The 25,046-nt window shown below is 40.0% G+C and overlaps 1 protein-coding gene across 4 annotated transcripts in view; it reads right to left on the bottom strand.

Moving 5' to 3' along the window:
- The window catches only part of SSBP2 (single stranded DNA binding protein 2), a 127,431-nt gene that overhangs the window by 79,799 nt on the left and 22,586 nt on the right, over window positions 1–25,046 (bottom strand). For all 4 annotated transcript variants that reach the window (XM_083884027.1, XM_083884028.1, XM_083884029.1 and 1 more), the window contains exons 2-4: window positions 15,264–15,336; window positions 11,181–11,242; window positions 9,496–9,580 (exon numbers count right to left, since the gene is read on the bottom strand). In XM_083884027.1, the coding sequence (XP_083740153.1) occupies window positions 9,496–9,580; window positions 11,181–11,242; window positions 15,264–15,336 (220 nt within the window). The remainder of the gene's footprint in view (window positions 1–9,495; window positions 9,581–11,180; window positions 11,243–15,263; window positions 15,337–25,046) is intronic.

The following is a 25,046-nucleotide window of genomic DNA, read 5'->3' as shown; positions in this document are numbered from 1 at the left end:
CCTCTTCTGGTGTGAATTATGCACAGAATTACTTTCTTGGGTAAATGAGCCTCTGATGGGTTACAGACTGCTGCATCTGAATTTTGTTACAGGTATCCTCCCTAAGTGGCATAAATCCAGTCTGTGGATGTTGCTGTGACAGCACTTTGGAGATGTACACTTAAGTTAAGGAGGGGTCACAATAAAACAGGCTACAAGGACAAAGTGCAGTGCAAAGTTTCACCTTAAGTCAAGTTTAATATTTTTTATTCTCCTTGATTATGCCACAACCTCTATTTTTCCCTAGGGGGGGAGAAGATGGAGATGAAATGTTGTATTTTGTCTATCTGCATACACTGCAAGTTTATTGTTTTCAGTGGTTATCATGTTTAGAGTGCAAAGATCTCAAAATAAGAAACAAGATTCCCAAGCTTTCCTCTAAATGTATCCCAATCTCTGGAGCTGTGCATTTGTTCCAAAGCACCACATCTTGTGCAGCCCTGAGGACCCATGTAAACACAAATGCCTCTAACAGTGAGGCCTTAATTCTGCAGAAAATTCAAAAAGACCATTATCTGTGACTCGTGTTATGTAATGTGCATCTCATATTTAGTGTGGTGTTTGGATGTGACAGTTCTAGTCAGCCATGGATATCCGTGTTCCCTCCAGAGGCCTCCCTGCCTTTCCTCCTCATTACTTCACTTTTCACCACCTCTCATAAGGCATTTGTTGTTCAGCTGTTCTTATTAAGAGCTGCACGTCTCTTGCAATTTGTGATCTTCAGGATTCATCTTTCATCATATTAGAGAGCAGATGGAAGTTGTAAGTCCTTGGATTTTCCAGAAATGTGCTAAGCAAGTCTGAAATGAGTCACTTAGACGTATTAACAGAGCAGTCGAGCTGATAACAAAATCTGTGTTTGGCATATTGTGCAGACATAAGACTCTCACTTTCACTTTTGCTTTTCATGAGGCTAAAGAAGATTGCATTTAGGTGAAGTGCCTCCAGCCTGGGCAAACAGAAAAAGGAAAATGCTTCTCATCAGTGCAGCTCTGCTTAACCTGGCCCAGACAGAAGAATGGCCACACACCAGAGTCAGCTCCATTGTTGCTTTTTTCCCAAGCTGGAAATGAGTCTCGAGATAATTTTAGGAAGGAGGTAATATAAGAGGGTAAGGTAATATGGATCTTTATTTGAAGGCTTTCAGGGGCAGTTATGGAAAGATGTCCACAAAAGCCCACCCACACAGGGGTGACTAAATTTTTACAGGTTTTAGGAAATTACTGTAATTGATATAAAGCACCAATTAGGAGAACAAGTGATGGAATTCTCCCCCCGCCCCGCCGTGGTCAAGCCCCTTCCCTGGAGCCCTCCCATGGTACTTTGTCCATGAAATGTATCCCAAGGAGCTGTTTTCAACCTTGGTAGCCAGGAAGAACTAAGAGGGCACTGGGGCCTTGTACCCCTGGGGTTGGAGCTCTGGAATTCGTTTTGTCTTTCTGCCTAGGGAAAGGGCATGGAAAATTACTGGGAAAACTGGCCACTAATACAATAGGCTACACAGCCACAAATACATGTGTGAAGAATACCGAGACCATAGAAAAGAAAAAAAAATAAAAAAACAACAACCAAAACAGCAACAGTGCTAGAGCCACAAAACACTTTTGTCCTCAGGCCCAGGAGATCTGAACAGCCAAGTGGGACTGCTCAGTGCAGACCCCTGAACCAGAAGCATCAGGAGGGACCCTTGTGTGGAAGATGAACCTTCAGGAGGAAGAGCACGAGGGGGAGGAAGAGTGTGCAGAGCCAGTGGGCCCAGCACTTGCTTCCTATTGATCAAATGTTTGTGCAGCACTCTATTGATGAAAGGCATTATGTACAATCAGTGTTAAATATTAATGCCAGAAAATCTCCATCTTAAATTCAGAGTTAGTCCATTTAACATTCCCAGTGCTACTAAGCTACAACTTGACCTCCTTTAGTGATGTTCTGGAGTGCTGTAAGAACATACTGTGTGCACTCTGCCATGAGTAAGGATGATCTGTATGTCAACAGTGATAAAATGTTTTTAAATACAACTACCAAAACAAAAGTTTGGAAACGAGGCATTTCTCAATGTTACTTAAACTTGCAGTAGGCTGTACCTTCTCACTCTTAAAGGTGAAATAAATTCAAAATAAATAAAGCTTCTACAACTTTTGAGGCAATGTCTGAAATCTAGAAGGTTTCAACTTCTGTATATTGAATTATTAGATTATTAAACACACCCCATGAGTGTGTGTATATGCACAAGTGCTTTCACTTGAAAAAGAAAAAATATCCTCTCTCCTCTGAAACCTTGATTTTAAGTTCATCCAAATGATAAAGTTTAAAATTTAAACTGTAATATAGCTTTCACTATGGTAGCATAAATAATCCATTTGAGCAAATTAAAAAATTAAAATTTGAATGAGCAGAGTTCATTCAATTGCAAGACATTTTACACAGGATATATTTAATAACATTACTCGGAGAAATGTCTGAAGTTAACAGTTGTTCATCAGGACAACCACACAGGAAAAGAAATTGCAGTACCCTGGGACTTCCATTGAACTGGTCAGAAATTTCCTGTGGAACCTTCTTCCAGGCAATGACACGTGTCCCAACTTAAGAACAGGAGGACTTCAGCTTTGTTTTAATTATGAAGAAAGCCCTTGACTTCAGAATGCAGAGAAATAAATTCATGGAGATACCTATCATGAACTAAAGTATATAGTAAGTTAACAGTCTGTCTATCAACATTGAAGAAAAAAACAAACTTACTACCAGATTTTACCTGTGTTTTTTGAAAAAAACCCAAGCTACTCTAGAAGGCTCTGAAGCAGCCTGAGCATTCCAGTCACTTCCCTTTGCCTTTCAGCCTCCACCTCACCCTATGAATTCCACACTATCCCTTCAACCACTCACTTCTCCTTTAGCTTCCTGAGCCTTCACATCCTCCTCCTCTCCTCCAAGCAAAAGAAAACAAAATTTTTATCCAATTTCATAAATTTGGCATGGTTCTGCATACAATCTTTTTGGTGCTCCACTCTCAATAAATACTTCTTTTCACAGAATGTTCCCAAAGCCTGCCCTCATTAAAATGGCTGTGATCTCCCATTGTTTTCAATGAAAGTGAAGTTAAAATGGTTGTTAGAAAAGAGAAAAAAGAAAGAAATGTGTCCACTGCCTCCCTCTGGGAACCATGAAAGAGGAGCTAAATTACCTTTGGGGAAATGCTGGTTCCTTATCCTGTCTGAGGCTTCCACTGAGCTCAAACTAATTAACCATTTTACTTTTAAATTCCAAGGAAATTAAATATTCACTCAAAGAAGAGCAATTGGAATTTTGGGGAGGAAATCCTGCTTGTTCTCTCTGAAACAAGTGGCTGAGTTCTCACATTAAAAGAGAAGCAATGCACAGAATTACCTGGGAAATTACCTCTATAAAGAGAAAAATTATGTCGGATGTAAGAAGCAACACATTTTTGTATCAGAGCTTAAATTAACATTTGTGACACAGAGCATTTCTAATCCAAGCATTATATTTTCATGTAATTTATGGGAAGGAATGGTGAAGGAGGATGGTATGAGCAGAACAAGCACATCTTCCCTCTTTGTGAGAACGAGAATTCAGCTGGGGGATTTCTTAGCAGGAAACAGGAAATTAATCCCGATTTTCCTGCAAAATGAGTCCCTGCAATCCAAGGGAAGTACCAACTGCTCAACTTCAAAAAATTTCTGGTGAGCCAACAGAAAGTTTCACAGTCTTGGAGATCCAGTGCAATATTCTGATATTCACTTATAAACGCCTGACACCAGCCAATGTTGTTTGCAGACTTTGGGAGCTGGAACATGCTTTTAACTAACCCTTTCCACAACAACTGCATTAATGAACTACTGAGCAATAAAATTAAGGAGCTATGAGACTGAAGCAGCTCAGCTCATCTGTGTAAATTCTATGTAAAGCCCTCGAGTAGTGACCCAAGCTGTTCTCCCCAAATCTCCCAGTAAGCACTGGCCTCCATGCAGAAAAAACAGAGCTCCTACACCAAGGACAAGAATTCTAAACATTGCTCCAGTTTTTCACATTCACAGCATCTTTGGCTGCACATACAAGAAAGTCAAGGATGCACCACCTTGTGAGATTACACCAAACAGTGTTCTGCAAAAAATACATTTCATTAATTGTTTATTCTCGTGCAATCTTTAACCATATGGATTTACTTAATGTGTTCAGGTATGTAATTTCAAAGCAAATGCAAATTCTTGGTTTTCTTCTGGCTTCCATATCTAAGAACACATTTTACTACACATACACCTGAACAGTGAGAGACATGATCTCCACAGAATGAAAAGAGCAGTAAAGAATGCCACTTCATTCAAAATTAAATATGAATGCTACTTACACAAAAGGGAATAATACAATTTTAACAATGAATGTATGAGGGGAAATGCTTTTCACTTCCTTACTAACTACAAAAAGAATGCTACAGCCACTTAATAAATTTCTTCTACTTTTAAGAAATAACCTGTTCTCTACCTGGACACAGGAACCATCTACAGAGTAGGCTAATCAGTTGTCTGAAGAACATATTCTGAGGGTGAAATCACTGACTTAGTGATGATCAGTAAACATGCAAACAGCCTTCCAGAACTTTCTGGAATTCAGGTAAGGAATTAACAGGTAACTCAGATCAGCAGCATTGCCTCTGGTACAAAAGCCCTGGAGCAAAGCAGGACAACTTGTCACCTTTTGCCCTTCTAGGGGAGGATGAGGATTATGGGGAGCTTTTTTTTTTTATTATTTCTGTTTTAAGCAGAAGGAGTTTAACATGCATTCTCCACAGAAACTGACAGCTGGAAGCCAGACCTAGAATTCCATTTCAGCAATAAACCTAGAAGCAAAAGCTGTCCTAGCTAGGCTGCCTGCAGAAGGTTGCAGTAGCAAGAGATGGGTCAGGCAATCAAGAACCAAAACAACTTTCTTCATCCCTGATACACAAAAGGCAGAGAAGGAGGACAGCAATTTAATGAAACCAGAAAGCAAACAGTCTTTGTGGGAGAAGTCTCACACATTTTTCATGGTAATCTGTAGTCCAAAACAGACATTAAAGTATTCATAACTCCTCAAATACTGAGTATTGATAATGATTAATTAAAGGGACTGGGGACATTTAGGGTGTGCAAGAGCCTCTTAGCTCTCCTGAAGGGAGATGGGTCCAGAAAAGAAAGTAGTAATTTCTCTCCCCCAAAAAAATAGAGAAATAAATGCAGAGACCCGACTTTTCTGAAGAGAGGTGCACAGAGATTGATCAGGCATCTCAAATATCCAAACACTCCACTCAGTAACGTCTAGGAAAATTTTATTTCTATACTTATGGCCTTTAAAAGGAATAATCTGGACAAAACTGATGACAACATTGTCTTTGGTACACTCTACAACGCTCAGTCACAGAGCTCAGCACTGAATTGTGCCAACAGAGCAGAGGACATGTGGGCCCAGCTCATGAGGGTTTCCAGTCTCTGGGACAAGGAGTGCCTCTGGCTTGTTACCCTGTGCATTATATGGAATTCTTCTGGGAGACACAAACACAAACCAGGACACCTTTGCCCACACCAGAAGTGATCTTTCAAAGAGCTGGGGATAAGAACTTACCAAACCTTACCCGTAAAATAATCAAGATTTTAATACAGCTATGTGCGAGAAAGAGTGAACCCCTTCTTTGCTCCAGCACCATGTGGAAAAACTTCCAATGCCAGAAGCATGAGATAACAGGAGCGCAGGAATTTCTGGACAGTAAAAATATCTTAGCTACTATGTGCAGGAATCATCTTGTAAGGAAGGATTTTCAGGTACCACCGTTTCAAACTCTAGGGTTGAATGGCCAGGCCTGAGGAAGAGCAGGATGGTGATTTGTAGACATCAGAGGAAGGGGTGCTGCTAAAAATCCAGGTTTTATTTCCTCTTTTGGACCCAGTTTTCAGCTTGGAAAGAAGTGGAAAGAGATGTATGTTGGAATTTGCTTTTCTCAGCAGATCTCAAAACATGGAAAAATGAGCTCTTAACTAGAGAGGTGAAGAGATCTCCTCAGGACACTGTGAAGAAATGCAAACCATTTTACACTGAAGGCTGAATTTTGCCTCAGATCATACATGATTTCTCACAAGACTTCAAAGTGTGGAGAAGTTTTCCTCCAGGAAAAAGTAAAGTAACAGGTACCCAGAAAAGAATCACAGGGATCTTTCTGCTTCAAGTGAAGCTACTCCTACTGAAATGCCTGCAGTTTTAACAGACTGGGTGAGCAAGCAACAGTTTTCTTTCCTGAGTCACCTGAAACAATTTCCAATTCTACATCGTATATCTCAAAACTTCCAGACCAGGACCTATCTCCCTAATCCAGCACATGCACATTCATGATATGCATCTTTTCAAGCCTAAAAAAAAAAAAGATAAAAATGTATGTAATCAGTTCAGAACCTTATTCACTCAGAAGAAAACATATCCAGTGGGAAATCTTGACAGAAAATAAACATACGATCCATTTTAAATAGGGGAAGCTGCAAATACTTAAACTCAGGATGAGCAAGGAAAATCTTCTTTATAAAGCCAGAATACGGCTTTGCTTTTCTATTTAGTGGATTATTAGTAAGATGAGCATTGTAGTGCTGTAAGTGACAATCCACTGTCTGAGGGAAGAAAGAAATCAAACAGCATTAACCTTACAGTTTCAGTTCAGATAATGTAAAACTTATAAGTAAACTTAAACTCAGTCTTTCTGTGTATTCATTTTATGAGTCAACCTGTGTGTTCCTGCCTGACTATGTCGAGTGAGGCAGCAATATTTCCAAATCATTAAATCATCTGCAAGTGCTTTCCTCCTCCATCAAGCATTCCTAAGTCTTTCTCTCTCTTTCTTTCTGACAAAAGTAAAGACAAGATTATTTCCTCTCCAAACACAGCCCACTCAGCTACAGCTCCCGTGTCTGCAGCAGCCAGACCACGCACCCCTTCAGCAGGAACAGTTTTCTTAGGTCAAGTGGAACACATGCTTAATAAAAAATTCTGAATTGCTCCTATGAATTAATAAACAAGCCTTCTGTGCTGTTTTGTACGTACAATAACTGTTTTCAGATATGACAGAACAGCTACAAATGCTCTACTATTTGACCTGCAATGTGGCAGCAGAGTTTTGATTTACCAGCCCCCTCAGCCTTGGCAGGAGCCAGAATCCAGCAGTAGCTTCCCATGGTCCCCATTGATGGTGGGATTTTGACCCCTCCACAGTCAATGGCAAGACACTGCGTGGATCAGGATTTCACTTAGTACTTATTCATCTTCCTCTGCTGTGAGACCTCCCTGGCTATATCCTAATACCATTTTCTTCTTCTTTGACACAAGGTTACAATGCTACCTTAAAATACCAGACACAAAAACCACGATGAAGATGTCCTAAGCAAAACCTAAGTGCTAACAAGGAGCATTGTGAGCCTTGTGAGGGATTAAATGAATTTATCCCAACTGTGACAAAAACAATGCAAAGCTTTTCCTGCCACCGTAAAATACTGAGAGAACGGGTTTTATGAACACCAGGTGAAATAATTTCTAAAATAAATCAAATTTTTCTAAAATAAGTGTTCATCCTGTCTTGATGTGCAAATAGAATCATACCATGATTTTACCTTTTCTTCATCAAACATTACTTTATACAATAAGTTAAATATCCAATCACAGAATTGTAGGACACACAGAACTTTCATTTTCTCACTTTTCTTGAATTATGACAATACACATCATAAATGAAGATGGAACTGAGCAATAAGGCCATGTAACAATCCAAGGCCTGTAGAAATTAGAAATGCTAATGGAACATGCTAAAGGATGTTTCTAACTACTTTGATTCACCTACTCAGATTCTTAGTATACCTCTAAATTTAGACTCAATAGTGAACTTACTGAGCAGTTAAACTCTCCTGAGCTTAAAGGTTGGGGGACTCCTTTTAGACCTCAAATGCTTCACTGAAAATTTCCTCTTGCTCACCATTTTGTTTCACAATTTTGTTTCACAACAATATTTACATTTTTCAGATTTTTGGCTTTTGTTACATACACTTTATTTTGAGAACACAATGTTCCCCACTGAAGTTAACTGTTGTGCTTTGGACCTCCCCAGATTTCAATCTCTAATGTCCTTCCTCAGGGTCTACATTATTCCTGTGACAACTGCTCCTTCAGTGGGGAATAAAACCTTCCTCTAACAACAAGGAACCAAAATACTAAGTAGTTAATACTAATGGCTAAGTGTCCTATTTTCCCAACAATTTTATATTTAAAAACAGATTAGGACAAAATGACCACAGCTGTTGTACTTGCAAGAGGTATTTTATTTTTAATTTGAGGAATGTGCCTTACTAAGTTGGCTGACCTTAACAACTCTCTGGGTACAAAATGTCCCTAAACTTTGTTCCTCTCTCTGACAATTATTTCATTTATTAATTATGTTTAGTGGTCAGCATAACTTGGACAATTCAATCACCACTACAGGGTGTTAAAGAGACATTGGTGAAAGATGCTGGACATCTCTGAGTGTGCTGATGGTGCATTCACAGTCTAAGGTGCTGTTTACTGCAAATAAGGCAAGATCACCATTAGCTCACACATTGTAGGGTGCCAAGCCATTACCAGATTTTGACAACAGAAAATGGAAAATGGTCACTTTGCTGAATCATTTCTGCTGTTCCTGATCTGTATTTGTAAGACGCTGGGCTAGGGCAGTCTAATTCCGGTTTTATCTGTAGAAATATTTTTTGGCAGTAAATAGACACTATTTGTGAGACAGACCTAGAAAAGGCTCAAGGAAAGAGGTTTCACTGTTGTATTGTGAGAACTACTCTCACCCAAGACCCTGCCTGTTGTGTTTTGAACTAAATTTCAAGGGCAGCACAAACTGTCATGAAACTTCTACCCTTTATTCCCCCTGCTGTCTTGCTGATTTTGCATTTAACTTATTTTTTGATGCTTGATTGTTTATTAGGATGAAAAATCTTCAGGTTACTTCAGAACACAAAAATATATGAACCACCCTAGTTCCAGCCAGAGTGGTCCTGACGGAAGCCAGAGATCAACTTCATCTACAGAACAGTCTTTTCTTTAGCACTGACAGAGCACAGATGTTTGGGTAGGTCACATCCATGCTTCCGTCTGTCCTGTGCCTTTGTGACCAGCCTCATGTGTCCACAGCATCGAGGACAGAAGGACACTCTTTATTCTGCATTAACATCTGGGACAGCATCTTGATCTCTGGGACAGCTTCCAGGAGTCACCCATATTGTGCTGGCAATTAAAGAATTAGGAACTCCTAATTCTAAAGTATTCCCAAAAAACTGATAGTTACATATGAACATCCTGTGTTTTTGAGGCAGTGCAGTGCAGAAATACTTCTCTATCACGTTTATACATGCAATTAATGAAGCCATGGTAAAGACACACAACACTTACGTAGTCATGAAAGGCTTTTGCTTCACTCGAGTGTTCACATGTTTCTCGTCTTTCTGGAGCTGCACAGTAGAGATCCCAGAACACACTGCAAGGGAAGAGGTTACAGGGATGGTGAGAGTGTCACTGTGGTGTTCATGTGCATTTTATGGCATACACACCCCCCTTCCCGACACGGATTGTTCCTACACAGAAAGGTCACTTTCTCTCCAAAGGATGGGAACACTCACCTCTAAGAATTTAGATTTGTAAATAATCTGTGAGGAACCAAGTCCTCCCAACTGATCTCTGAGGCAAAGCACTGCTGTACTCCTTTAATACCACTCCATTACCTACTAAGAATCTGGTCTATATAAGAATACAACGAGTATTACTGTACATTTAATCTTATCTCTCTGGCAACTTTTCAAATAACTTCCATAAAGTATGGGAAGGAATGAATTCATAACAATATGGAACGAAAGAAACTAGAGAGAAAACTGTGAATCCTTTCATGGTCAAGGATCACAGAATTATTTGAATTGGAAAGATTTTAGAGCCCATCCAGCCTCCACCACTTTCCACTATCCCAGGTTATTCGGAGCCCTATCCAACCTGGCCTTGGACAGTTCCAGGGATGGGGCAGCCATAGCTTCTGTGGACAAACATCCAGTCCTGTGCTTAAAGCAAAGTTCCCTGAGGATCTAGTGCCTGGGCAAGCACAGAAAATGGATGGGCATATTCTTAGGTCATAAAGAGTGAAAGGAAGGGTATTATGGCACATCATCCCATTGCTCTTCCCCCACAGACTCCTTCAACTAGAGTCATATACCAATCAGTTGTACCACAAAGTTTCTGGAATGAAACTCTGTATATGCTAGAATGACTTAATAATATATTTGTCATGTTGGAGTTTCATAGAAATTCTTTGCTGATTTAGACTTAATCCTGTACAACTTAATCCAACGCCATAATAAGGATTTATGGACAATTTGAGCACTCTGCTGCAAACAATCAAAATTAAGGATAATGCAGACATTAGAGATAAAAGGGACACATTCTTTCCAGGCTTCCATCACACAGCAAAAGCTGTGAAAGAATGGATACCCCATTTCCCATGCAGTTGTGCAAATCGCTTGGGTTCAAATGGGACCTTTTCAAAACTTGTGAATTCTTGTACTCCTGACAGCTGGGCATATTCTCTGCACTTCTGCATTCCTCCAAACGTAGGCTTGTTGGATATATTAAAATAATGAATAAATACCACAGCTACACAGCAGTGCCTATGAGCACCCCTCTCCCCTGGGGAATTCTATGCACACAGCTATGGACTGCAGACTGAACAAGCTCACATCTACGCAGTCTCTGTATTTACTTTCCAAATGCAAGTATTTATGATATGTAGAATGATCTCTTAGCTGCAAAATGTGCTAGACGGTGGTGAAGATGAAAAGCCAGGCCACCTTCTTTCTTATCAACACATTACGCACAATTTCTTTTTTTCTGTTTCCAATATCCAGTATATTTTTCTGCTATTTCCTTTCCTGTATCTAATTGTCTGTTATTTTATTCCTTAACAAGAGAATGCTTCTTAATCCTGGTCCTCTCATTCTTTTTACAGTGTTCACCTGAATTTCTTGCCTCCAGGAGCTGGAACTGGCCATCAATGTATTCTAAAAAAATCAGAGGAGAAGAAAACTGGTACTTACCACCACCAGGAATGCAAGAATCCTGGGGGCTCCCCCAGTGTGATGTTTTTTTCCCATCTTATCTAAAACAAAATGATAAAAACAGAGGTGTACATTCTTGTGATCATTGTGACTCAAAAGCATTACATAATTCAGATGGAAAAAGGATGAGGAAGAGAAGATTTCATGGTTATGAGACACTTTATGGTCATCAATTTGGATGCCCTATTTACTTACTTTTTTACGTTTATTGATGCAACTGATACTTAAAATTAGCTCTTCTTATGCTAGGGAAGCATAGTTTAGAATTTTTTTCTTTGAAATTTTTAAAATTCTGAACATATTGTGTATTATTTTAAGGTTAAAAATGCATGATTTAAAAAGCGATTATAAAGTACCCTTAAAATCTGCAATCTTTTCCCATTTGTACAGGACTGATGCTGTGGATTCAGCAGGTGGCACTCTTCCCCCCGCAGCCAGGGCCAGCAGAGTTTTATAATCCTCAAGAAGTGCTTCAGTCACAGGTAATGTGGCAAAAGCAAGGCAGCACCACTGCCATAACCAGCTCCCACACCACCCAGAGAAAATGTACAGCTACTCTGGCTTGCCTTCCTGTGCTGACAAAGCTCTCCTCAACACCTGCACTGCTTGGGACTTCCTTCCCACCAAGGAAACTGAGTTTGTTTGATGCTGTTTGCAAAGGAAATGCAGTTTAAAAATTCTCACTCCTGAATTCAAACTTTTGTTGTTGATTAGGGAATCCATCAGACAACACCAATTCCAGCAACAGTGTCTGTCTCTCTGCAAAACTTCCTTAGCTACAATCACACAACCACCTTTTCAATGCCAGTCAGTAGCTTTTTCTTAACTCCAAAATTAAATAGTTCAGATTATAATAAAGCCCACACAACACTGCCCAGATGAATGTCTCATCTTAGAACTTGGTGGATCTAAGGCACTGTGTGCAGTGCAAATTCCTCCAGTTACGAAAACACACAGCATCATTTCCTGTCAAACTCTGTTAAAAAAGGAGTTGTTAAAAGAACAAACCATATTTTTCTCTAGAAACAGAAGCAATGGTAGACAAGAATAAGGTTATTTTAATTAAATTATTAAATAGCCTTAATATGAAAGGAATTAAATAGATAGATCCATATAATATATGTAAAAATACATAAAAGCTTAATATTAAAGGTAAATACAGTGTTCATACTGCACGGGGCCTTCCCAAAGCTGGCATTTTTCAAAGAGACTTAAGATTCTCAAGTCACACTTGATTTCCACATCCAATTCTTAGGAAATTTAAACACATACAAGTTTTGTCAATAGCAGAATATGTAGCTCATACACCTAAAACTGTTGTTTGGACTTACATGAAAATTCATATAAAAAATCTCAAACACAAAGAAACCTAATGCAATTTCAATATATTATATAAACACAAGTATTCAAAAATAATTTTGTTATTTTAAATTGTTTATAAAAGATAATCTTGAGCCACTATCACTTGAGTTGGTAAAGCTGGCAGAATGAAAACCAACATTCCTCACACTGTATTTAACACACAAAAAACATATTTTATTAAGTTCGTACTTAAGTGTTGGCAGAAAAAAGTGATGAACATTTGAAAGCCAAAGCCACTAAAAAGGTACTACACACTCTTCAAATACACTTCACTGAGGCACAGCTGTTCCTCATGTGCCCTAGGGAATGTCTTGGAAAGACTTGTATTAATAATCAGGAACACACAGTACCTCTGAGAAGGTTCAAAATCACATAATGAAGAGATGCATTGTACAATCAGAATGAAAAAAGGGGTTCCTGAAGCAGAAATATCATTCACTTAGGAATTATGTCTGTGAAGAACACCCACATTATGTCTAAGCAATGATTGTTTTCTTCAAAGCAGGACCTGGTGAGGAAATTACCCAATTCAGGTCTTTTGTGGGTCCTGGGACATACATCATCTTGAGAAACTGATTGGGAGAAGGAAACTGAAGGGAATCTGGAAGTTTGAGACTCCTTCCAAGGATTTTTGTTTAGTTTTTTCAAAATATCCATACTTGTGTCTAACACAGCAGATGTGGTCTGTCTGATCAATGAGACTTACTAAGAATTATTATTTATAGAAAAAAAAATATTCATTGTCAAATGTACTGGTAAAGCTTGAGGCCAGGGACTGATTGACTGGGAAATGCTCATCAACCTGGTCTAGCCAGGCTAATGCAATGAATCAAGGAATCCAATCCTGGAACCTGACTTCCAGGAGAGAAAATATGTGGGATAGGGATCAGCTTTTCAAGGGAAGCGCACAAAAGTCAAACTATACACAAAGCATGACAAAAACACAGGGATGCTCAGAACAACCATCCCTAAGTTATAGACTGTCACAGTGGACTCATGGATATCCAACTTCTATTTGCCTTTAATTTGGTCTCATTCCTCTGAGCCACAGTCCCTGGCAGATCTGTGAGAGAGGGGGTGCTCTTAACCTTTAGACATCACTAGCTGCCCTACAGCTCAGAAATCTCTGTGTGCTCTTCTTTTAAACCCCAACACTCAGCTTTAGTGTTACTCTGAACTGTTTAACTTCAAAATGAAACCCACCCAAACTGAGAAAGCATCCAGCACAGCAGTCACAGAACTATTCACAAGAACTGTCTGCACGTTTACCCTCCTGCACTGCTAATTAATGAGGGAATTAAACCCACAGCTCATACCTCATACCCACTCTATGCTCTACTAATTGACCCTGACTGGTGCTGACCATTTCTTGATGAGTACAAGTCTTAATTTTGAACATTTGATATATCCTTAAGTTTCATTGTTCAGACCTAAGAGCTGCTCTGTAACTCAAGACTGAATTAGTTTTAAAAGCTGAGTTTCAAGACACTGTATTTAATGTTTTCAGGAAATCCAGATGTCATACTAGCTATGTTTCTGCCAACTGTTTGTTTCCCAAATACACCATAAAAACAAAGATAAACAAAATTTACCTTGTGCAATGCATTATTTACAAATGACAGCTGTTTTGGAAAAGCCAAGATGATACTCTACATTATTTTATTTCATTTTTCCAATGCTTTACCATAGAGATAAAACAATTGTCAAAAAACATGCTTTACTATAAACAAAAACTATCCTACTACAATTCTACCCTTTTTCCTTATCTCTCCTTTGTCAGTTTTGTGTAAACATCACAAACAACCCTCTGGATTTTCATTTTCCCCTCTCCCATCTCCAAAATGTCATCACCAGAATAATAATTTTATTAGCTTATGAAGGAGGATCAGTTAAAGCAGCAAATTTTCCTAGGACAATATCTTGCCTATTTTTTCCCAACTTCTGCTGACTATTTCTATTACTACTACTACTACACTATTGTTGTTATTATTATTGTTATTGCTGTTGTTTTTATTATCTTATATATTCTTGTCAAAGATTAAAAAGAACAATAAACCCAGAAAACTTCAATGTGTTCAGCATACATTTGTATCCTAGGGCAAAAGTAAAATGCTGAGGAGACATAATTTACTTCAACCTTCAAAAGATGCACACAGAGTGTTTGAAAAGACTCTTAAGAAATGCCCAAAAGTACTGTGTAAAGGCAAAAATTCCATTAGCAGTTGGAAGTGTTTAAAAAAGCAGGACCCAGTGGTTGTGGCCATCATTGATTCACCAGTTGAAAAGAAGTGAAGTGGTTAAAAGCATGGTGAGAGCACAGAGAGATCAGCAGTGCTTCAGAGAAGGAGAACTGATAGTGGATGACAGTGGGATATAAAATACATTTAGAAGGGCCCATCATTCACAATTGGAGATATCAATAGTAAGTTAAAAGGTCATCAAAACTGAGTACCATTGAAGTGTTCTCCAACATGCCCACTTATTAGAGAAAATAGATTAATCTTCCCCAGTGTAGAATGAGGATAACAAACCACAGCAAAAATAGTTACACAAAATCATGTAAAATGACATGGCAAACTGGGTTTCAGAGCATCAGGAACAGCAGATTGAGGCAAACTGCTACCCAAGGTTCTCACTGCTTTTATTCCAGACTAAATCATATTTATTTCACTTGCAGGCCCTTGGAAGTAAAAAACTCACCTCTGATAAAAATGTCTGGGCTGATTTCTGTGCTCCTACATGGAGCAGATATTCATATACGTACAGTGCTAATCTGAAAAACAAACAGAAAGGACAATATTTAGTTTTGTGCATTTGTTTGCTCCTCTTCTTGGGAAGTAAAGGATTATCACAAGCTTGAGGTATGCCCCACTGCTTTCCACAAACCACAATGTACTGAATGTGCCAAATCTATTACCTCTACCAGAATTTTTCAACCAGACACGTAGGACAATCTGACCAGAGGTGTTTAAATAGTCATTAATTAAAACACTATTAAGTCCCCAAATTACTTAATGTCAACATTTTTAATATTTGGACAAGTGCCCAGTCAGCTAACAAGTGACCCAGTGCTGCTCTGAGCGAGTGTGCTTACTGTAAATACAATATATTCATACAGCATCAAAAGCATGATTGCTTTTCCAGGTCAATGTTTTAAACGTGGAATGTGTCAAGCTGTTAGCACACTTGAAAAATAGCCCTGTGGTTTTTCCAAAGAACATGGAAACTTCAGGCTGCATCAGGAGAAGGGATGGCAGCCTCGAAGCACAGCACAGCCAAACAACCACAGCTCTGCAGCAAAGAGAGAACGGATCCTGAGATTGATCCAGACCTGGGCTCTGGTGGCAGCAGAGCTACAGATGACTGCCACAGCTTCACTCCCCAGAGCCTCTTGTCTGTCTGACTGTGCCTCCAGGCTTTCCAGAAAGGAGGAGGAGAAGGAGGAGAAGGAGGAGAAGGAGGAGGAGATGAAGGAGGAGATGAAGGAGGAGATGAAGGAGGAGAAGTGGAAGGAGCAGGAGCAGGAGCAGGAGCAGGAGCAGGAGCAGGAGCAGGAGAAGGAGAAGGAGAAGGAGAAGGAGAAGGAGAAGGAGAAGGAGAAGGAGAAGGAGAAGGAGAAGGAGAAGGAGAAGGAGGTCTTTTATATTTGCTGCTGCATTGTTTCTAAGAAGTAAAATGTATTTTAATGCACCTACAGCTATTCTTATTTGAAACATTCTTACTATCAATTTTCAAAAACCTGCAGATAACTACACAAAGAGGAGAGGGACAGGATCTGGCTTCCTGTTCAAAACCCCTGCCATGTTCTGTATGATCACTGTCATCATGGCTCTGATGGAGCAGTAATTATTGCAGTGACATATTAAGTATGAAATTCTAAAATCTCAGCGAGGCCTTCCCCAAAAATGCTTTTCACTAATTGTTTGTACTTTGTACATGCAATATATGCACATGTTACTTTACTCTGTCCAACTTCAAAAGCAAAGATGTGGGGGTTTTCTCAAATTAAATATATATAATTTAAATATGTGACTAGTTTTAGTTTGAACTCTATAAATACTGTGGGGAGAGAGGATCTCTTAAGAGTTGACTTAATTCTTCCCAGTTCAACTACCATGCAAATTTTAAGCAATAAATGTAGTAGACTAAATCTAAGACAGATGTAAAAGACAGAGAAGAAATGCTTTTCTGCCGCAGCCAATACATCCTGAATATCCAGTAATGCTTTAAAGCACTTCATTTGTCTTATGAGAGTCCCTTTCTTGTTCTCATTCAAACATGAAGCCTGCAGTCCAGATAAAAGGGTTTGTGCGATCACATCCTTCCTGCTCCGTGAAGGAAAGTGAAACAGCACAAACCCCAGGTTTGCTGTGGGGGGTTACAGCACCCCAAGGCTCTGCCATCAGCTGAAAGCTTTGGCAGACAGGGCACCTTGATGCCCCCAGTGAGAGCACAAGACTTTAATGCCCAGAGAGATTTGTGCCTCCTCTCAGGACTCTGCAGTACCTGCAGTGTGCTCCAGCACAGCCCAACATCCCTGTCTCTTCCCACTGTCCCTGCTCCAAAAACACAAGATATTTCAACACTGCAACAAAAAACACAACCCTAAAACTTTTGACCTAAACACACAGAATGTGCTAATTAAGCATGATGCTAACTGTTAACATCTCCAGCTCTGTGTATATTCTGTTACCTCGTGGGCTAAACAAACCAGCAGTGCAGTAAAATAATGTTTAATGAATGTGTGGAGTGTAAACGTGGTAGATTTCAGTAAAAGAATAGCCAGGCTTTAGGCTTCCAGGTTGATCCAGCTGTGGTAAACCCCAGGCTGCCAAGGGTTGTGCCAGGACAGCTGGAACCACCTCTCGCCAGATGTGGGGCAGGAGCACAGCACAGAATAGTCCCATGGGGTCTTAGTAGGTCTGTATGCCCCAGCCCTTGTTATTGTTCTGTCAGGAAGTCTTTACAGAATGTAACAATGTTATGGGTTCATTCCCAAATAAATACATTCGCCGCAGAGATCAAAAGAGAGATACTAATGTTTCACTGTGTCACAGCCGGAAGATCAATGGGAAACTGAGGCTCTGGGCAAAGACAGCAGAGATGCCCAAAAAGATGCAACACTGTGTAACAACAAGGAATACCAAACATACAAACTGCAATGACACACGAGGAGCAGAGCAAGACAAAAACCAGGCTACAGTTCAAGGGTGTAAAACGAACAAGTTAATAAACTATTTCACACCCTGGCACAAGACTAAGAAAGTATTAGTGAGGTGGTCTTCAACACCAAAAAGACTTGGGTTTGAAGTGACATTTTAAAAAGACAGTTTTTACTCATTAAACTGGTGTGAGAAACTGTGCAGAAGCAGCAAGCAGACATATGTTGAATTTTCACATTTGCATACTTGTTGACATCCCGTGAGTAATGTGAGGAAAAAATATTTCCAATCAATTTATGACAATGCTGCAGTAATTTCTGCTAAAGACATGACACAGGCCAGAGCTCCCCCCTCCCTGCCAAGACAATTAGAGCACACATTCATCTGTACCCTGATGATACATTCACTCCATTAACAAACAAAAAAGGTTACTGTCTGACTCATGTTGCTAACCTGGTGCACTTTGCCTCAAGTTCCTACTCTAATTGGACAAGGCATTCCTACATCCCACAAGCAGCTACTGAATTCCACAGAAAAGAACCATTTAAGTGGTTCAAGTCAAGCATTTATCAGAATATTACCAGGAAATAAACAGTAATCCCTCTAACTGTGCCGTGGAAATTACATTCCTACGTTTTAAAGATGGGGAGACGCATTTAGCTTAATGAGAACTTACAACTCAAGCCTTTCAGCAGTATTTCCATTGACTAAATCATGGTGAACTCACCCAATTCCAAATCAAAAGACTAAGACTGCACATCACACAAGTGTTCCCACCACTTCCTCCTCCGTCACCAAGAGCCATTATGCTGCTAACATCTGATGCTGGATGTAAAAAAATAAAGTATCTATAATGGGAATGTTCCAGATCTGAGCATCACCAAGATACTTTTATAGCATTTTTAGATTGTTAAGATGCAATTTTTTGAAAACTCTTCATATATGGAGATTTAGCATATGGCACACCATCCATTGAACTTTTAGTGGGTTCAAAACACTAATTAAATAACTAGAAAATCAATATCCATACGTAATTGTAAATTTCAGTGAATCAAGAATGAAAAACAACTTCATAGAAGAGATCTTAAATGTTACTCTCCATATTTCGTAAGACCTCATGTATTCCCAAATTACTACTCTGAACTATACAGAGAAGTAGCTTTTCTGATGTTTTCAAGAATGTTTACAGGCTTCAGTTCAAATCCATATTTCATTTTAAATCCTATGAATCTCACTCATCTCACAACTACATTACAAATCCCATTCTCTAAAACAAGAGCAAGTAGCACTGAATCTTAGCACATGTTTTAACTGGGGTTTTTCTGAACAAATTTTCTTGAATCTATCAATCCAGTACTTAAAAACCTGCTCCAAAGCTCCTGGAGGTGAGCTGAAGTTTCAACAAACACGGGTAAACAATCCTTCTAAGGAAGTTTATTTAATATGCCAAACCACGCTTTCTGATCTATTTGGTCATACTGACAATCATTTTCCCCTGCTTCTCTCCCCCTGATTTTAGCATATTTATACAGTAATATAATTTATTCCTAAGTATTATATATATATATTGATATATATTTTTGTGTGTATATATATAATTGTTTCCTACTTATCTCACCTGAGATTTAGGTGATGCATTTTGCTGTCAATCGCTCACCTGAGAGAGGACTGGACAAGAGATCAGATAAGACATGGGTTTGGATCAAATTCAAGCACTACCTGAGAAGTCCATTAAACCTTTTCCCTGTCCTTAGCCAGCTCCACGATGGGCCTCAAAGCTGCAGGGATTTCCCTGCACCCCCCAGCACGAGCAGCAGCCCCAGGGCCACCTCCACATGCCACACACCACTGACATTTTGGGCTCTTCAGCCTGAGATAGCAGGTTATCCTTGCCAAGAGGCTCCACTCAGGGCACTCTACTGCTCCCTCTCCCAGCTCCAGATGTGATCTGTGTCCCTGTGGATGGTCCCTGTCCCACCAGCAGTCTGGGGGGTGCTCTTAGGAATGCACAGGTATTGAATGGAACCCAACCACTGGCCAAGGAAATAGTCTTGGGGGAGATCCTCGATGTTTGCCTGGCACTGAAGTGTCCTGAAAGCTCCTGCACTGCCCTGCAAACACAGCCAGAGTAAAAGTGTGTTCAACATGATTCATACACAGGTATTTCTCCCTCTCTCTGCACATAGCAGAAAACACTTTCTTTGCATCCATCCAAGCACCCAGGGCTTGCACCCAGTGCTGTGAGGAATAGGGGCTTTCCGTGAGGCTGGTGGGACTTCCCAGATAAGCTGATCCTTCTCCTTGTTCACCCCAGTTTCGCAGATAGGAAAAGCCTTCACCCAGCACAGCCCTGGGCAGGCAGACCTGCCTCTCCTCTCTTTTCCACTTGAATCCTTGCAAGATGTCCCAAAAAACTTGCCTCCTGAAGTGTGGCCACCCTCCCCTTGGTTACTGCTCTGACAACACCATAAACAACAGCAGGGCTCTTCAGTCCACTCACATAATTGCAGCTCACTTTTGTGTGTGTGTGTCCTCATTTCACACGCTTTTGCTACTTAAACCCCTGCAGACTTCAAGCACTGCCACAGCCATTTCCAACCACGTGTTAAGTTGAACACCAGTGTGTAACTAAACACTGAACAGGTATTTGGTGTGCACTGATCTGTTGGGAAAGATCAGAGATGTGTGCCTTGCTAGTGTCTGCAGTCTCTCCCACAAGCACTTAATTGCATGATTTTATGTATTTTTATCTGCTAAGGAGGCCTTGGTTTGTGCTGTCACACTGCAGCAACATTCCCCACGTTGCTTTTATCTGACTCTGGATGAATTTTATTCATTTTTTGTCTCAGGTCTCAGCTCATAGAAATTACTACAGATCCAAACTGCTGCAGAATCGAAACACCCTTCTGAAGGCTCCATCTTGAATGAGACAATTTCCTTCTGTTTCCAAATACTTCATCAAAAGGCAAGGTTTCTTGGTGACCTCCAGTATTTTAAATAAAAAACTGTCATTTTTACACTTATGTTTGGTGCATAAATTCCTCAAGACTTCCAGTAGTTTCACAGGCTTCCTAGTCCATGTTTAGGGAAAAAAATAACACATTCTATGAAAATACATGGATTTTCAAAGGTAGCCTCTAAGTAGTTTCTCAGGCTTAACCCATATAAACTACACAACTTACCATAATTATAAAATAATCCAAATGGCAGCTAAAAAATAGTTACCTGACAAAACATATTTTAAAGTGTAATCTGAGACTTTTATAAAAATACTTGAGATTCTACCTCTTCCTGATAGTCAAGGTGGTAACCTTGTCTTCCCTGCTGCTTTCAATGAGATAGTAATGGGTTTTTACATGGTATTTTGTCCCTGGTATATAATTTGCTGTATTTAATGAGTTTATTGCCATGCCCTGCCAGAAAGCAAAGGCAGCAGCACAGAGCTGGCATGGAGATGATCACCATCAGAGAGCAAAGCAGAGACTTGACCAAAATGTAAATTTTAAAGCTTTAAAATCACAGAATTACTGATTGGCATATGACATCTTAAAATATTACAGCAGTTCCTGAACAGCTGCTTTCTCTGAGTAGAAAAGTGTCTACTGAAGAGAAGGCTGAGGAGGAGGGAGCAGGAATGCACAGAGAGCTCCCCAAGGATGAGCTGGATCAGCACTGAACTCAGTGCCCAACAGTCTCACCATGCAAACAGCACCTAATTTGATTTTCATTCATAGAAAGAAATCAGTGTTTCTCAGCATCTGGCTGCTACAAGGTACCATGGTTTTGCTAGTACCTTTCCCAGCCTTTCTCAGAGAGTGTACATTTAACATCCTGTCCAAAGAATCCCAGGATATTTAGGGTTGGACTGCCAGTCTCCCTTCTAAGCATCATCAATCATGTTGGGCAAAAGAGTTTATTCCTCTTTTAAACCCAGATGCAGATGTTAAACACAGACTGTGCCATTCCCCCTGCTCACTGCGTGCTCCACTTACGTGTTCAGACTCTGTTAAATGCAAACTCTGCACCTAGAGCTCGGTAGGATGCTCTGAAGAGACAGTAATGAGTCACCTCATGAGTTTTATGGGAATCATATGGGATGGTGACACACAAGATGAAATTCCATGAGTATCTACCTAAAACGTAATGGTGGAAAGTAATCTGTATGACTTGTTATGAAGCAGTAAAACTTTCTTCTGGAGAGAGTAAACTCTGACAGGATCAGAGTGAAGCTATCAGACCTCAGAAGTCAAAGAAATTCAGGGAACTGATGGAAAGAGTTTCATCAGAAAAACAGATAACCTGGAGAAAGGAAGTGCAATACAAGGATCAGGTGCTTCACACTAAATTTAAAAAACTGATCGTAAATATCAATGGAAGACAAATAGAAAATAGCAAGAGGTTACTCTGGCTGAGTTCAAAAATTCATCAGTGGTCCAAGACTGCAACAATGAAGAAAATAAAGTCATATAACAACATCATTCAAGTATTTGGATCACTAGATGACAACTGAGCCTCTGTCTGAACCATTAAGTTTCCCCCCCAAAAATGGGGAGCTGTGATGCTGTTCCTGGGAACAAACCACCACCCTTGGCTTTTTTCACCCACTTGTGCTGGGTGGCAAATTCTGCACTGGAGACTGAAGTGGAGGAACTCAAGGCATTTCCCTACAGAACAAAAACAAAACAGCAGCCACCCCAGAGAGCAGAAGGTGTCTGTGTGTGAGGGCAAACACACCTGTGGAGGTTCTCAGCACACCTGAACTGAAGGTGCAACACTTGAAGCACAGACTCCTCAAACCACTGCAGTTTGCACCCACAGGACAGGACAGCTGCACACACCTGCTCTGGCCAGGCCCACACCTGCCTGCAGAGCCCCCACACATCTGGCTGAGCTCTCACACATCTGGCTGAGCTCTCACCTGCAGGGGTCACACACATCCAGCTGAAATCTTACCTCTCACACATTCAGCCATCCTGCTCCAAGGATTTATACCCTTGCCTGCTCCTTGTGGCCACCCCTTGCTGACAGAGGGACCTGGAGGGAGACTCTCACTGCTCCCCCAGATGGGACCACGGCCCAGAAGGATCAGCCAAGACTCCCCAGTTTCTCAATGTTTCCACTCAGCAATATCTCCAGATAAACTAAAGCACCCAACCTGAGCTACACCTCACACATGATGACTTTGCTGAGCCTCCTTTCAGGCTTCCCAGGGGCTGGTCTAATACCTAAATATGTGTATTTTACAACTTTACAGATAATTTGCCAAGACCCTGAACAGGAAGTTACCAGAAACACCTTCCTTTTGAAATGCAGGTCATAAAAAAACCATGGTGCTCAGTTTTCAATATCCTTCCACAATTTTTTAATAGTAAAAATACTTTCCAAATAAAGAATCCCAGCAACAGGATGAAGATACTTGAAAATCAGGCTCACAAAGAGTTTATCCACACACTAGAAACCCCAAAACTTAAAAACTCCTCAGCAATAATAAAACCTTGCAGTACTGAAATTTCTACTACCAAACGTTTGACTATCAGTCTAGGAAATTTGAGTGCTAGTTCTCCAAATTGATACCACTGGCTAATGTTTGAAAAGGAAGAAACCAGATATGAAAGAAAAGGGATGGGAAGTATTTGATTCTGCACTGACAGCTGATGTTTGGAAGAAGAACTAACACAATGTTGCATTTGCTGGTACATGAAACAGGGAAAACGGGTAAATAATTTGTCACACAATCTCTGGGAGTGCAGTTATTGCTAAATCAAAACTTAAAGGGCAGAAGCATCCAAAAGACCCCAGTTCTCCCATGAGCAGGACACAACTCACACTGGTAGTTCTGCTCTTAAAAGTTACAACTGCACTTCTGTTCAGGACATACTCAGTTTAAGAAAGTGTTACCTTACATTTTATAGGGGAAAATAGAAAATTCTCTATTTTTTTAAAGTATGGATTACTAGAATACTCTAATCCACACTGGATTCAGCTATTAAACTAACTTAATGGATAACTTCACAGGGCAGGAAACACAGGATATAAGTCGATGTCATGTTGTCAACATGCAATTTCTGCAGCAGGTAAACAGGCAAATGGGAGACTTTGACTGGACATGGAGAGGCTTTAGGATGCCAGGAGCTGGCAACTGAAAAGTAAAAATAACATAAATATATTAAGTTGAAAAAAAGGAGATTGGGGGGAATAAAAATGAGAGGGAGGAAAAAATGGAAAAAAAATTAAGGAAAAATAAATCCAGTTGGGCTCTTCACAGTCAGACAACTTAAGGTTCCAGAAGTTTAGGCTTCAGTGAGCTGATGTGCTCTAATGCTGCAGCCCTATTAATGTACCTGACTAAGCCAATACCTGACCACAGCCATGGCACAACAATTCCAAGCACCAAGACCCCTGGGGATCACCACCCTCTTCAGGCACTTCAGGCATAGCAAAGAAGGACTTAAAACTCTCACCTTGTGATCAAAAGGACAAAGATAGTGAAAATGTCTTAATGGAGTCAAAGGTTTACAGATTAAAAATACTTGTGAGCTCTATGCGAGAACTTCAGGCAGTTTTGCTAAGGAGAGTTTTGGAAAGTATTTTCCAATATATCACGAGTGATAAACCATTTCATGTAAAAATCCTCCGTAATAATAGTGCAAAAAAATTAACTGTCAAAATTAAGTAAAAAATATTTTATTAAATATAAACACCAGTTTGCTTATTTCTCACATGCAAACTCCTGCCTGAGCACAATTTTTCATTCCTTCTCTGTGACATTTTAAAGAATTCTGATCAAACTGCTTGAGAACACAGAAAAGTTAATTAAAAAAAACTTACACAACTTTCAAGTGTTTTTCACTTCTCAGTTAAATATGAATAGAATATTAAGATTCAGCAAATATTTGTATTTAGGTGCTGTTTACACACTACCTGAAATTGACTTGAGATATTTATGTGGTATTAAAGAGATTCTGATCTTGAGCCATGAAAGTACACACATAGAATACCAGATTCATGGAATGGTTTGAGTTGGGAGAGACCTTAAAACTCATCCTGTTCCCCCTGCCATGGGCAGGGACACCATCCACTGTCCAGGGTTGCTCCAAGCTGTCCAATCTGGCCTTGGACACTCCCAAGCACATTGCAATAATTACACTGCTATTCCATGCTTTATTTACTGCCTTTATCCTCCTTTCTTCATTTTCCCTGTCTCTTAGCAGTAAAAGAGAAACTAATCTTGAGTTACTCTGGAAACTCAAAAGCAGATTTCGGTGTAAGAAGTCGGCACATGGGAATTACAAATAGCAGAGAACAGGGATTTGCTTTGCTG

This window comes from Zosterops lateralis, assembly GCF_965231275.1.
Source record: "Zosterops lateralis genome assembly, chromosome: Z".
NCBI classification, from domain to species: domain Eukaryota; kingdom Metazoa; phylum Chordata; class Aves; order Passeriformes; family Zosteropidae; genus Zosterops; species Zosterops lateralis.
The sequence above is the reverse complement of the archived record's forward strand: the minus strand, read 5'-3'. Positions and strand labels throughout refer to the sequence as shown.